This window comes from Notothenia coriiceps, unplaced genomic scaffold (assembly GCF_000735185.1).
Source record: "Notothenia coriiceps isolate Sejong01 unplaced genomic scaffold, NC01 NC01_scaffold00014640, whole genome shotgun sequence".
In the NCBI taxonomy this organism is placed as follows: Eukaryota; Metazoa; Chordata; class Actinopteri; order Perciformes; family Nototheniidae; genus Notothenia; species Notothenia coriiceps.
The window spans coordinates 38,538-53,389 of NW_011347341.1; the positions used below are offsets into that span (position 1 = coordinate 38,538).

General features: G+C 39.7%; 2 protein-coding genes across 5 annotated transcripts in view; both read right to left on the reverse strand.

Moving 5' to 3' along the window:
* Window positions 1-3,364: 3,364 nt before the first annotated feature.
* On the reverse strand, window positions 3,365-8,298 carry eif5a (eukaryotic translation initiation factor 5A). 4 transcript variants are annotated; one of them, XR_798710.1, is made up of 6 exons: window positions 8,148-8,275; window positions 6,528-6,713; window positions 5,837-5,941; window positions 5,354-5,485; window positions 4,711-4,851; window positions 3,365-4,454 (listed from the first exon to the last, which is right to left on the reverse strand). XR_798710.1 is itself a non-coding variant. In XM_010774793.1 (5 exons), the coding sequence occupies exons 2-5, from the start codon at window positions 6,693-6,695 to the stop codon at window positions 4,389-4,391; spliced, it is 471 nt and encodes a 156-aa protein (XP_010773095.1). In that variant the 5' UTR covers window positions 6,696-6,713; window positions 8,148-8,264; the 3' UTR covers window positions 3,365-4,388. The 4 variants fall into 4 exon arrangements, 3 of the variants coding, with proteins under 3 accessions (XP_010773095.1, XP_010773096.1, XP_010773097.1); XM_010774793.1 differs by lacking the exon at window positions 4,711-4,851 and having other exon boundaries at window positions 8,148-8,264; XM_010774794.1 differs by lacking the exons at window positions 4,711-4,851; window positions 8,148-8,275 and adding an exon at window positions 8,043-8,123.
* Window positions 8,299-9,158: 860 nt separating this feature from the next.
* tnikb (TRAF2 and NCK interacting kinase b) overlaps window positions 9,159-14,852 on the reverse strand; it is a gene marked incomplete at its 5' end in the record, with an annotated part of 18,668 nt that continues 12,974 nt past the window's right edge. The window contains 3 exons of the mRNA XM_010774798.1: window positions 9,159-11,985; window positions 12,631-12,770; window positions 14,695-14,851. Coding sequence (XP_010773100.1) covers window positions 11,902-11,985; window positions 12,631-12,770; window positions 14,695-14,851 — 381 coding nt within the window. The remainder of the gene's footprint in view (window positions 11,986-12,630; window positions 12,771-14,694; window position 14,852) is intronic.

Sequence of the window (14,852 nt, forward strand, 5' to 3'; positions counted from 1 at the left end):
TAATTACCTCTCCCATCAGCCGATTAATGTGAACACTAAATATACAATTCTGTTTATTCAGCATGAACCATTTGCATTTACACAGAAAATGTTTGTCCTTTACCTTTTTGTCCTTTTCTGCTTCTATATAAAACCATTTAAAAACACTTTAACAACCTGAACTCTGCAATCGCCAATGTTGACCTCGTTTATCAAATTAAAATTGCATCCCGGTCCGGTTTCAAATTAAAGCAACCTTTCAACATGTAGCCCACGCAGACATAATAAATGTGTTTGTGTGCATACTAACACGTAGGGTTTCCTTCTGCTGCTCAAAATGCTGAACTTTACTGTATATTGTTTTCTCAAGCACCTCATTAATATCTGTAATGTGCATACTTCTTTTCACCCACGGCAAACCGTGCTAGAGAATCGAGAATCAAGCTCTTTCAGCCTAGGATATCAAAGGTCTTACAGACTGAATTTCTGGAAGGGTGATGTTGCAAACTAGCTTCAATCACAATTCTCTACAGCAGTGGTCGCCAACCAGTCGATCGCGATCGACCGGTCGATCGCGAGTGTGGTGCGGGTAGATCGCGGACCGTTAAAACAAAAAGTAACAAAAGAAAGAAAAATAAAATTAAAATAATAATGTTTGAAAAATACATTTTTAGATGTAAACCTATCATCCACCACCCCGTTAGCAGGTGCCACTTGATTGACGTATATTTGAGACACCTCAATAATATAATACATTAACCGTGCTTTGTGAACCTCATGGCACAAGAGAGGACGGCAGGACTGCACACCTTCATACGATCATTATAGTTATACAAACAATAAGAGAATCCATGAAAAACAGGTATGAAATAGCCTACTATATGGCAGTAAAACAATAATACAGTTTAAAAGGGGAGTGATTTGTAAAATATCCATAAAGAAAAAGAACATCTGTTTACAGTTTTGTCTCATATGGGTGCTGAGAGAGGTACCCATAGATCTCTTCATGTTGCTCTCAAAGTGCACCAGATTGATGCTTTCAACTTCAATCTTTTAAAAAAAATCTTCCCGGGGGAGCATCCCCCCAGACCCCCCCTAGAGGAGGTGAGGACCCCCCTAGAGGAGGTGAGGTCCGCCCCCCACTCATAAACAAATAGCACTTTACCCCTACCTATATGCCGTGAGCTGATTATGGAGCCTTCATTGTAACAGTAATTCAGATGCAATTAGCCTATATAAAAGGCCTCAAATTGGAAGCACTGTCTGTGCCGTCTTTTTCACTAAATTCTGCAATAGGTAGATCTCGCCTTTCACCTAGGCCGAGGTCGGTGATCTTGGGCTTAAAAAGGTTGGTGACCACTGCTCTACAGTGTTGCATTTTAAACTGAGGATACTGAACCAACTGGCCACAAACTGGCACAACCTCTTCCAGTTTCAAGACCTATTTCTGTCCTCCTGACACCATCCTGAGGCAAACAGGCTTTCTTTTGCTCTGGTGTTTTGTTCACCTGATTCTCTATTGTTTCATCCTCACCCCTCCTTACTGTATAAATATACACTTGTTTTCTCAACTTAAATAACTAGCACAGCCTTACATAAAATTGGCAAACATCATCTTGTTCTGTTAATGGTCGATAGTGCTTATAAAGACTGAAGAGGTGATCAGAAATGGAATAAATGAATAGTATAGTCTTCCTCTTTTCATTGATGTTACATTCCAATTAAGATGTTCTATCATTGAAACTCAAAAGGAAATCATGCTACTGAGATTCATATTTTAGACTATGCGTGAAGTAAATGTGATAACTTGTGTGTTAATGCACTACCGAGGACACGCTAGGAAGAACCCATTTTTGCTCATGTCAAATAAAAAGGCAATTTCACACATCCACCCATCTGTGAAAAAAAGATTATTTCCTGTAATATGTTAAAGATTCAAGTAAAACATCCCTTTACATTGGTATCAGTGCTTTTAGTCTTTAACTCAAAAACATATTATTGGTATTATGTTGGTGTGGATTGATCTCATCTAGGTTGGGATTCATGTATGCTCTAAAGGTGCAGTAGTTCAGACAGTATTTTTAAAGGTTTTTCAATATAAAATAGTAACTTTCTTAAGACTAGTGAATCTTACAGCTGGGATAACATCTGGACTTCTAAGCAGGCTGGATATAAGGCCGGGTCAAAGCCCATAACTAGGGCCAAATTCACAAAGCTTCACAGTACAAAGAGTTTCCTCAAGTGATGAAATTCTTAGAAAACTCTTTGAATTATTTTCCTTTTAAGAGTAAAGACTAGATCCTGGTGGTTGTAAAAGCTATTCACAAAGCATTTAAGAGAGCTCCTAAGGTGGAGCATTGTAAGTAGCAGGGGGGATGACCTTTGAGAGGCTGAAGAATTTCTGAAGCAGAGGAGAAAATTGTGGAAAATATATAACGAGAGAGATTCTCTCCAAACGCTGAAAGACAGTGAGTTAATAAAATGTTAGAAGTTAGATTGTGAAGTTCTAATGTGCGGTCGATCTCATTAGAGAACTGCTCACTTCACCCAAAGCAATAACACCAGAAATTAAAGTGATCACAACACTAAGACAATAACCTTTCATCAGAAGCTAGCTTTATGGTAGATAACAGTGCATCCGGAAAGCATCCATTAACCTTTTTCGCATTTTGTTATGTTAAAGCCTTATTTCAAAATGGATTAAATTCATTTTGTTTCTCAATATTCCACACGTAATACCCCATAACGACAAAGTGAAAACATGTTTAAAGGGGACCTATCATGCTATATTTGAATAATATATTGTAGGGCTTATAAATATACCTATATAAGGTATATTTATAAGTTTAATTTTTCAAAATACCAAACAGATCATGCATTTTAGCCATGCCTCATTTTGCCTCACTCCAGCTCTGTCTTTGCATGAGCTGGAGCTGACCCCAGGGGGCGAGGCACAAGCGTCATGTTACTATGCTGTTGCCATGCCACGGCAACCTCTCATTCCCCTGATAGGTGGAGAGTTGACCATACAGGCGGAGTGCACCTCTGTGACATCAGAGGTGCAAATCAGAATCCACATGTATCAAATCCGTTGCAGCCCTGTTTTTAGAGATTTGGGTATGGAGGAAAAGAGAGAGGGTTGTATTTTCTGACACTTGGCGAGTTCCCTGGAACACCGGGGACACATATTCATGTATAAAAGACGTACAAAAGTGCATTTTGCATGATAGGTCCCCTTTAAAAAGATGTCCAACTTTTATGGATTTAACCATCTTTGCAAGCATTTCAGCACTTAGTCCACCACTTTCTATATTTATTAACAGTTTTACAATTTAAATACTTACAATTACATGAAAGGGATATGAGACAGAAAACCAGACAATAGTTTGCAGTTTTTGTCCATTTGTTTCATCGCTTTATTTTTGCCATCTCCAGTCAGGTGACAAAGGCCTCGAGTGAACAAAAAGTTTGCAGCTCTACCACCCTGCCCAACCCGATCGAGTCCATCAAAAAGAAACACGCCTCACTGCAAACCGCTTCACACACGACGGAGGCCCACAACGCTACACACTCATGCCTCTCAAAACTAAATATAACACTCCTTTTGTATTGGGGGGTGGCCGGGGCCCCGGTGTACGAGAGGTGTGAGCGCCCCTCCAACTTTTACACAGACAAGAGACTGGCATCACGACGGTAAATCACTGAAGTTTGTTCCTGTTCTTGGGAGAAAAAAAACACTTCTCTTTTCTTGGTTTTAAGAGCTTTGACATGCTGAGGTGGACCTCTAGTGCTCATAAGTGCTTGCCATCACCAATCCCAGCGTTTAGGAGAGAAAAGGACTTTGGTTGGGCCCAATCCACACAGGAACCAGAGCTGAGGTCATGCTGGAAAGCAGGATGGCTGCTAAAGGGATGGCCTAAACCAGAATTGAGCAACTACAAGGGGCTAGCTACCCTCCCTCCCACTGCTTTAACAACTCAAAACTATCCCCTCCCCTCCCTTCTAAAAGGCTATCTTCAATAATATAAAAAAATAATCATAAACAAGCTGAATCCCGTTGTTATTTAAACATTCAGGAATGTGAGTGGCCAAACAAACACCTTGAAAGCAAAAATAAGCAGGAATGAGCAACTGATCATCATTTTTGAAGTCTTTTTATATAAAGTTACCAAACAAAACCTCAGTGATCAGGCTGACCACGCAGCGAGCTGCAGTGGAACTTCCCAACAGCAATGGAAAGGAGAAAGGAGAAGGGGAGATCAAATAAAATATATGAGCATTGAGGAGAGAAATCACAACAGAATGATTGAGGTTGTCTGTGAAGGCCGACGCTTTGGTGACAGAACCAATGAGAATGCAAGAGACTGGTTGTAGGTGGTGCTTGTTGCCTGGGCAGCAAAGTCTGTAGTCTATTTGCTGGTCAGGACCTTGGTAGCGACAGCACATTCCTCACCCATGGCAGAAATGACAGTGACCTGCAGAGAGCACACAACATGTTTAAGTCAATCATCTGAAACTTTACAGACGCAGCTCGATCTTCACACTTTCCACTGGAGTGACAACAATCCCGTCTGCATTAATGTCAAAATAATAAGAATAAGAACACATGGCAGACAGATTTCTGCTTCTTCATGAGATGCTATTTATGACAAGCAATGCCGAGAATTTGCCATATCGTCATCAGTTTCAGGTGTCAGGCATCTTCACGACGATAAAATTCAAAATGCATACCACCCAGGACTTGCATCAGAACCAAAGAGTATCTTGTGACCCTCAAGAGTAATTTAACATCTTCGTGCAGAGAGGTCTCACAGGTCATTACAGAGCTGCATTTATTAATTAAGAAGCCACGACAGTGGCACTTGTCCTTTCCTGAAAGGATAAAAACATTTCTTCAGAAAATTTGTATGACCATTTGCATTAATAAAAAATAAAAGCCCTTGTTCTTTGTTCCCAGTAGGCTTAGTTCACACCATATATAGTTATATTGAAAAGGTAGCCGGTTTCTAGCCAAAAACTATATCTTACAACATTACATTTAAACACATGACATTATAATTTAACTCTGCCCAATATCAATTTTTACCTAATAGTTTGAATGCATCATAATTCTGGCTCAGTCCCCATATCCATTGCAGCACTTTTAAAAATAGCTACAGGAATAAATAAAAAGGGTATGACAAGTTGAACTCAAAAGGCTGCTTTACTAAAACTTTTTCAATAGAAAACAACCAAACTGATTTTGTTGCAGCAGCTTGGTGTGGTCGCTTTCTGCCTTTAAACAATAATCTCATGTGGGACCTGATAAAACATGGTGGCTGTATACAAGGGACCTTTCGCCACAGTAAGTTATTGCAAGAGCTTTGAGACTTACCATGAATTCATCACCAGCTTCAAACTTAGTCTCGATTTCCTTGCCGATTTCGCTCTCAGGGACACGCAGGTCCTCCCTGATATCACCGCTGTCGCTCATCAAGGTCATGAAGCCCTCGTTGATGTTAATCAGCTGGAAAGGAGACGACCAAACCGGAAATTACACAAACTCTGTCCGGTGTTGCAAACAAGTCTAGTCCTAAAAATTCAGATGGTAGCGCAAGAGTGATTATTGCCAGGTTTTACAACAAAAGTATTCTTCTTGATTATGCTTACATGAATAATAGTCTTTTTTTTGGAACATCAGTGGCATTTACATAATCCTTTTGTTCATATTGGAAGATGGAATTTCCAATGCCAATATTAGAGTTAGGGGAAATGCTCTACCAACAATATTTAAAATTAATTAAACATACATAGTATCAACTAGAAAAAATATATACCTATATTCATATTCGACGGCAAAAATGTACTGCCTGAGTACCTGGTAGTCTATCCTCTTGATGGAGGGAACATCCATGTTGTGGGTGGATGGGCACATATCTTCATGCTTCTTGTTGGTGAAGATGTCGATACCAACCATGTTAACCTATGGAAGAAATGGTTTATTACAAAGTGAGGACACATATTTCAGAGACCTGTCAGTGTTAGCTTTAAAAGACAAAACATGAAGCTTAGGAAAGCATAAAGAAATACAAATGCACCATATGCGGAAAAATTACGCCAAAATTGAATGTCTTTAGTATAGCGCGAAATATAACACGACAAGGGCCAGACCCAAAGAAGGTCAGAAGCATTTTCCATTGTTGATTTCAAAACAAAAAGCACCAATAAACAGTGTGAAGTTTTAATCCCCAATAAGCAATGGCAACTTTGAATATGTACAGCACTTATTTAAATATTACATTTAGTGTGAACTCCCAAGTCCCACAGGAGGGCAAAGTATATGCAGGGGCTCTGTGTTTATAAAAATAAAAAGATAAGGAGACTGCATTACTAAAGCCACAATTCTCACAGCTCGATCAGACTGGTCTGAAATGTGAGAGGCCCGAAGGCCCAAGCCGAGTCTCGGGTCTCTGCCAAACCCTTCTTTCAAACTGCTTGAGTTTTTTTATACCAAACTACTGCCATCATTTTTGAGGGGCGACATTACCATACTTTAAGGATCAGTTTACCTTGGCATGTCCGTGCTTGCCGGTCTTGGAGGTGGACATCTCGACAATTTTGCAGGGGCGTCCCTTCAGCACCACATACCCGTTCTTACGCAGAGCAGAGCACTGCATAGGGAAGGTGGCGGAGGCGCCAGACTCGCCAGTCGTGAAGTCAAGATCGGGATCTGACATGGTGATGGGTCAGCGGTGCTGTAAGAGATATGTACAGAAAAATCACCACACTGCCTCTCAGAAAATATTCAAACTCAGAAATATAGCAATGACAGGATTTATCCTGGAAGCATATACTAAATCTGATGTGTAAAGAGTTGAATTGTTTACATGATAGCTGACAATGATAATGAAAGGTTCACTTGTTATAATATATTAAAAATGTGAGTAAAAGCACAAATCCATAAACGCCTTCTGTAAAGGGCAATCATTGTGTCATACATTTATTTTGGGCATTCTGACAGGTTTGTTTTTGCACTAAATACTCAAACGAAAAGATGTTCCTCGTTTGAATTCGGGTAAATTATTTTGGGATAAATACAAATGAATTGCCCTGTTTCTGACTTTACTAGGGTCCCACTGGGCGGGTCAAGCGCTGCCATGTAAATAGATATCGCGAGATCTTGGCAAAAGTAGCACTCAATGTTTTACGAAGATTCAATTAAATCCACTCTAAACAAAAAAAGTCCAACTAAAAATACAGCTACACAAACACTTGGATGACAGCCCGTATCAACACGAGGCCAGGCGGCTTCGCCACTTTAAATACTCACGTTAGCACTTTTGTAAGCAGACAATACAGAACTTCACAACACATCAACATCAGCCTATCAGCTCAATGAGTCACAGTGGTTTTAAAATAATAACACTGTCTCCCAAAGGGGAATTGGGAGAGTTATTTGAGTAATCTGACATTAACAGAAGAGCTGGCTTAAAGCAGGTTAGACGGCCTGGAGTTAACAAGTGCAACAGCGCCTGATAACGTTTAAAAGCCAACTAACAATAACGTCACACACCACCATTTGCAAATATTGTTGTATATTTCGGTTTAACACTATCTACAAAACTAACAAAGCCTGGTTAGGCTAATTTGTAGCTGTCGAGGTGTATTTTTGACTGACTTGCGCTTCTGCTTCACAAATAGCAAATACCGTTTTCCGGCTGTCAGCTAATGGGATGCTAACATGCTAGCTATCCATTCAGCTGCGTCCAAATAAAAGCAAAGATTGACGCCCCGTCGGAAGCAGCGGATATGTGGACAGTTGTGTTTTAGTTCCCGACATTTTATTGAAACATAAGGTGATAAATAGCCATCTGATTCTGATGTTCCCTACTAGGAAAAAGGTAGACATTAGCGTGGACTGGAGAATGACAAGCGACTTCTACGAAGAGCGCAGCCGAAGGCCTCATGTCCCTTTGATTCAATCTGTTAACGTTAGCTGGAGCACGGACACCCACACCCCGGACTGCGACCGACAATCTCCCGGGACATCAAATAACTACATCGCCAGCTTCTCAAACAATTACATGGGTACTTCAGCGTCTCCGAACCCGTTATTCCTTCAATTAAAAAACCGTTATGCCCCCCGTGTATCCCCCCAAAGGCAGAAACACGCGCCATGCCACACTTACCTTCCAAGAAAAAGAGGACCGAAAGTGCGCAAGCGCAGCCAACTTTACTGCAGCACCCGTACCATAGAAGGCGAGGGAGAGGGGTGTATGCTTTCCGGTGGCAGCCTGGCAGAAAGGGATGCCAGGTCGAAGGAAATCCAACCTGGCAACCTACATACAGTACGGGGCATCATCTACTGTTTTTTTTTTTTTTCAAGGGTGCAAAAGGCGTGTCTTGCAAAACTAATGACAGAACCTTTTCAGTCATGGCCTTTCTTTGTAGGGATGCACAATTCATCAAAACGTAATACAAATCGTATGGGTTTTTGCAATAATAACATTATTTGTTACAGCCAACAATATGTATTGTGGTGCTGCATCGATGTCTCAGCCTACACATGTCATTCTAAATATTTAATAATCTGTGTTTGGAACAGATCAGACCATAATGACTAATATAAAGCATTTTTCAATCATAATATTGATAGTGAATCATATTGGAATTGCAAAATCACAACAGGTGTATTATCAAAGCACTGTGAGCGTAAGTGTAGCCCCACAGAACTGCAAGTACAGCTTTAACTCAAGCTACTTTATTAATATTTAATTAAGTATTTTGGTTGATGAACTCGGTTCGGCACTGAGGTCAAGCACAAATCTTTGAGCAGATTTAAAAATTGAACCAAAGCATATTTAGGTTTTTTTTCGGCCTATGCATCAGCCTAAGTAATTAATAGTGCACCCTTAACACTTTGTTAAATGTAGATTGTATGTTATTGAAAGTATAAAAAGTCCTTTAAGAGGTGAATCATCACATAGGGTAAAATATAACGTTAATATTTTTTGGAGGATTTGGTTATGAAATTAAAAAAAAGACCTGCAAACACAATTTTGCCTGGGTTCTTTGTTCAACTTCATGCTAGTAGCACATGTCTTTCTCAACAAATGTGTCGTATAAATGAATTGAAAAAGAAAGAGAGTGGAGCAGGTGTTGTTGCTGTACAAGGAGAGGACATTTATTGTAGATTTTTCAACATCACAGATGTGTGTTACCAGATTGAGGTCGTCTTTTTGACTGATACCAGTGATTCAGACAAGGTGAAAACGTACACTCACATGCTCATCTACACATACATACACACACGCACACACACACACACACACACACACACACACACAGACACACACACTCACAGGCTGACAGCCGTACATACGTTCACAGTCCTGATACGTACAAAATTGAAATACAAATACAAATAATACCACAATAAAAACATTGTATTTTTTTCTTTTTAGAAATTCTTATAGCTATGTTTTCTATTCTGTAGAAAGACAACTAAGCTTTCATTAGTGAACATTATTATTTTTTGTCTTCCTCTAAAATGATCAGTAAGATATCATCATAAACGAAAATTCTTACAGTATATATATCTTTTTATCTATGGTCTCTCACACGGACCCTGACCTTTATTCACAGGCTGATTAATGCTAACATTCTGCACATGGAAAACCTGTAACATCCTTTAAGATAAATGAACAATCAAAAGAAATATCAAGTAAAAAGTGAACATCTTTCCTCTCTCGCAGCCTGATCACGATCCCACAACCATCAGCGTTTACAGAGACAATCATCAAAGGGTAAAAAGTAGAAAATGTCCTCAAAAGTGATGCTGAGCCCGCCCTGCTGGCTCTTTATAAGCTGCTCTAAGTGTGAGCATCAACAAAAAGTATAAATTTGATGGTAAATGTATAATAATCCAGTCTGCAATCTTGATTTATCTGACTGTTTCTCATGAGATAAAAGCACAGAGGCAAAGCTAAGTTTCAAAACGTTGAATGTACAGCTCAGTGTAGAAAGTTTGTCTCTCAGCGTCCAGCTTCTGTGTATTGCCTTAAACTTACAATTTATAATAAGTGACGACAGGTAAAACATGTTTGTCACCATGCAAAATGCAAAACTTAATAAACAGTGACGAACTACGCAGAAAAAGAGTCAACTTGAGGTGTCAACCCAAACAAATCTTTTGTGTAAGTCCACTCTTGATGGACATATTTGACAGAGGTATGAAATAAAAGCAAAACTTTCTTGTTTTCTTTCTTGTGTATTCTCACCTGCTTTTGCAAAAACTGTCCTTAACATCAAAGTGAGTATTTACACAGTGTACACAGAACAGCAGGGACAGAAAAAAAGGTGGAAGAAGAAACAAAAAACTTCCAGAAGTTGGCAACTACCCTACGCCAAGTCCTTTTTGTGAGAAATGATGTGAAGTTATTGTGTTGCTGTTGCAGCAATAATACAATATCTACAACCTTCCTTCCCCTGCCAGATATACACCAGGACAAAGAAGCTGTGCATCCTCAACAACAAGTATAAAATCCCCCATTTTCCACTGCTTTTTTGTAATTCTTTTTCTTCTAAAGGGGAAGAGACAGAAGGTGTTTCAGCAGCAGCAGCACTCAAAGTGAGTGTTCACACTGTGAGCAACACCATCATAAAGTCCTTTCATTTCCTACAGACAGAGAGCAATGATCAGGGGAAAAACAGAGCTCCACTTCTCCCGGTTTTATGGATTGTGATGTGCTTTATCATAAAACATCTGACAGCGCTAAGAGAACACCCTTTGAGGTTTTGCTACAAGATGTGAGTCTAGAAAACATCCATGAAGATCAGTCATCACTTTTCATCATATACTATAAAATCTGAATTCAATATTTGGTCTTATGATGATAAAAAGGCTGATTCAGCGTACTTCCACACTTAGACGGAAAAAGCTGGAAAATAACGAGTGTTTACATCAGCATTTTTAGGTTGTTGTAAAGATTATTTGTCATATAACACAAATTAGGGAAAGGCAAATGTCTTTGAAAGGTTAGGTGATTCTAATGAAGTCTTCTATATCTGCCAAATACCTGATTCCTATCCGTTTGAAGCATGTCAGATAAATGATAGCACTCAATATTCAGGGGAGACAAAACATGTTTTTATTTGTCCGTTAATATTTTAGATGTAGAAGAGACAGTTCTTTTTAATATCGGTTTATCAATCGTAATTAATATCTTTTGTGATATATTCAACAAGTTTATTGCATTTTTTAAATATTTGGTGCAGCCCTAATGGCAGATTGAGGTTGTCTTCCAACGACTCATTCTTGCTTGTCCACAGCTCAACATTTGGTGAGAGTTTATGGATTTCTTATGGATTTTGGACAACCTTAGCCAGCCTAGTGCGGATGTACTGCAAAGTGATTTTGGTGACTTTTAAACCAGCTGCATCTGCTATTTTGAAAACAAAAATTCTTCTGTTGATGCTATCTTAGAAAGTAGGATTTGTTTCTTACTATGACCCAGCCCTGTAAAAGCTGTATGATTGAATTCAGCCCACCGGCATCTTCACCAACAAGCAGGAAATCATGCTCGCAGTGTGAACACCCTGTCAGGAATCATTAATGTGCTACACAGAGATTTTCTCCAGGAAGTCAAAGGCTACTCGGCGTGATGTCATCGTCCTTTAAAGTCTGGAATAAAAACCCTCGAGAGGAAACGTCCACAGCGAAGGCCGCTGTCAGTGTGTGGAGTGACCTGCAGCGCCACCTAGAGGTTGGATGCTGTTTTTACTGCGAGTTTACTCCAGTTGCAATTTCGTCCCTTCAGCAGCTCGTTGATTTCCTCCAGACACACATTGTACACACACACATACACACACAAACAAACACACTGTCCTCCTGATGTCGGCCGATGTTCAGAGTGAAGAAGAGGAGGCTCGTGTTGTTGAAGGTTACCAGTTCATCATGGAGCTTCTGTTGAGGGTCATGAAGAAGACTTGGCTGCTTCCTCCAGAGCGCACCGAGGCGAAGAAAACCTGCAGGGAGGAGAGGTAATAATACAGTAGATATGATGCAGCTTATTTACTTAAATATTGATTGGAAAAATAAACAACAAAACTAAAAAACATTTCTTTATGGCTGTTGACAGTGTTCCTCTGATTTATGGAGTTATACAAAGAGATTTCCAAAGTTCCTTTTGTAAAAGTCTTGAAAAATGAATCAGAACATTTGAGCAAATTAGCACCTTTATAATAACATAAGGACAATTTTAGATTTCTTGTTTTGTTCTGTTTCTATATCATATTAAACAAATACACCTTTGGGTTTTGGACTGACAAAACGACATCACCTATTTCTAATTATTTTCTGAAATTCTTAGAGAGCAGTAACTGATGAATCAAGAAAAGGTTATTGACAGATTAATTGAAAACGGAAATAATCTTGCAGTTTCAGCCCTACTTGTAAGAAAAGCAGAAAAACATTACCCGTCTTAACCACAGGACGGCTCAAAAAGCACTTCATTTTAAGTACCACCCGTTAAATGGTTCTACTTTTTTAGCCCAGACACAGAATCTCAGTATGATACGATCAAATATACCGTATATATATATAAGGTTGAGCTTGTTTTCTCTGGTAGTTGTAAATGTTTTTCGGGTCGTGCAGGTGTTTTTAGGACTCACCTTGTCGTTCCTCTCCGATAGAAACTTCAGTCGCTGAGCTCGCTTGTGCATGAAAACTCCATCGAGGTGTCCCGTCTCCACGGAGCGGATCTCAATGGCCTTCTCTCCCCAGCCCATGATCTGGTTGGAGTGGATGTAGGCTGCAAGGACACACACACGCATACACACACACGCACGCACACAAACACAAACACACAGAGGGGGATTGGACAGGAGAAGACTCAGCACCAGTCTCACATCCAAGCCAGTCACACATCCTCCGCCTCACCTCTGGGAGGAGATTATTGCAGCAGTTTCTGACCGATTTAAAACGATAGCAAGCTCTGATGTTGATATATATGAGTTATTGGAGCACCATTGACTGATGTAGGATATCTGAGATTTGCAGCATTAGTGACAAATTCAGCTTTTTTTTTTACAACTGCTCTACTATAAAACATTACAGTGGGAAGGTTTCGAGCCAAAAGAGATTAGAAACTCGGTGGAGGTGAAATGCTAATAATCTGGTCGAACGACTTAAGTGTGCGCTACAAAGTGATGGAAAAGCATCAGCAGAGAAGGTCCAGCTGGCAATGATGTGCACCTTCCTCTGTCACAGAGATAACATCCAGTGGAAGGTTTTTTTCCCCTCTTGCAATAAAGTTTTTTGCCGTTGTCGAGTGAAAACTTTACGACGATGCAGTATTTATGATTGTCCTTGAAGGGAGGAGGGGGCTGAGGCCGGACTTGGCTGTGAGAAACTCTGGTTTGACATTAAATACACACAAACATGTTAACAAGAGATGATGTCCACATACAGAGCCAACAGTCAAATATCATCATCATTCAGGATATTGTACACTGAGAAAGGCTGAATGGGAAAACACTGAAGATTTTACTCAGATCATAAAATCCAAGGTCCATCCCTGATGTGCTTGAGTTTCCTCTCCATGTGTTTTGACTGAGTGTGACTGAGTGTGTACACATAATAGATGTATTGGTTCTGCTGAATTGCAGAAATATCTTGTTTTTGGAGCTCATGCAATCAGGGATGAATGTAAGATTTTTTGGAAATATTTAATACAGAACAAGAGAACAGACCAACAACACACAATCATTTCCCCCCACATTAGAACAACACGTATTTTAAAAAGTAGTGTTTAAAGGAAAAGTGTGTGTGCTCATGCAGTAAATAGATTTCCAACACTCGACATTAAAGAGATACAATCAGTTCTTGGGTTGTTACTTTTTGGTAAACTCACCTGTAAAGCAATAACAACATTGACACCAGACCTCTGGTTTGATTTGTTTTATTATCCTGATGTGACACATAATTATTTTTTTTCTATTTGATATTGCATGAATTTATAAATGTCATACTAATGACATTTATTTATTCTTCTTCACTTATTTCGACCGTTTTTTGTGTATTTCTATCTACCTATGGTTAAGCTTTTTTGCCAATTTTGTATGCTACTGGTTGGAATATATTTAGTTGTATTTTTACAATTTACGTGAGCTTAACTTTGTTTTGTTGGGAGAGGGTCAGCTTGACCTCTCCATTTAATTGCTTAAATATCTGGATTATATGCAGTCTTATGTTAGTGCAACAACAACAAAAAACCCACATATTTTAATGTCTGAATTTTAAAATACTAAAGTACTGATATTTGTATGTGCTTCATGTATCAGCTACTGATATTTGTATGTGCTTCATGTATCAGCTACTGATATTTGTATGTGCTTCATGTATCAGCTTCTGATATTTTGTGAACATTTTATTATGAAGCAACAGAACCATCAGTTTCACATGGATGATTTTAGCTCCTACTGTTTGTTCTCATCATGTAAACAAATAAAGTTATTAAACCTCCCAAAAGCCTGTTGTATCCCTTTGATATGAAACAGGTGACACTACAATCTTCTTGTTTTAGCGGAAAGCAGAAGGCAGGAGGAGAGAGAGGAGTGTTGCTTTGAACGGAGGAGGAAGAGGAGATAGTAGAAGTGAGGGTGAAAGGATGATCCGATCATAGAGGTCAGAGGTCAGTGGGGTTGAGGGAGAAACGAGCTGATTGGTTGACGTACCGACGGATGTGGGCATCTCGCCCCACTGCAGCACCACGTCTTTGGTGATGCGTCCATAGGTGTTGACGTAGACGCCCTCGTCCTCGTAGCACAGCAGCATCTCCATGCCGTCCGTCTTGGGCAGCACCACGATGGCGTGTGGGGTCACCTGACCCTGA

Bases quoted from the DNA above. Each gene is read 5' to 3' on its own strand.
- eif5a (XM_010774793.1), bottom strand. From the start codon at position 6,695: ATGTCAGATCCCGATCTTGACTTCACGACTGGCGAGTCTGGCGCCTCC. The intron at 5,486-5,836 runs GTACTCAGGCAG...TCTCCTTTCCAG, and splicing joins TCAAGAGGATAGACTACCAG to CTGATTAACATCAACGAGGG. The intron at 4,455-5,353 runs GTAAGTCTCAAA...TGCTCTCTGCAG, and splicing joins AAGCTGGTGATGAATTCATG to GTCACTGTCATTTCTGCCAT.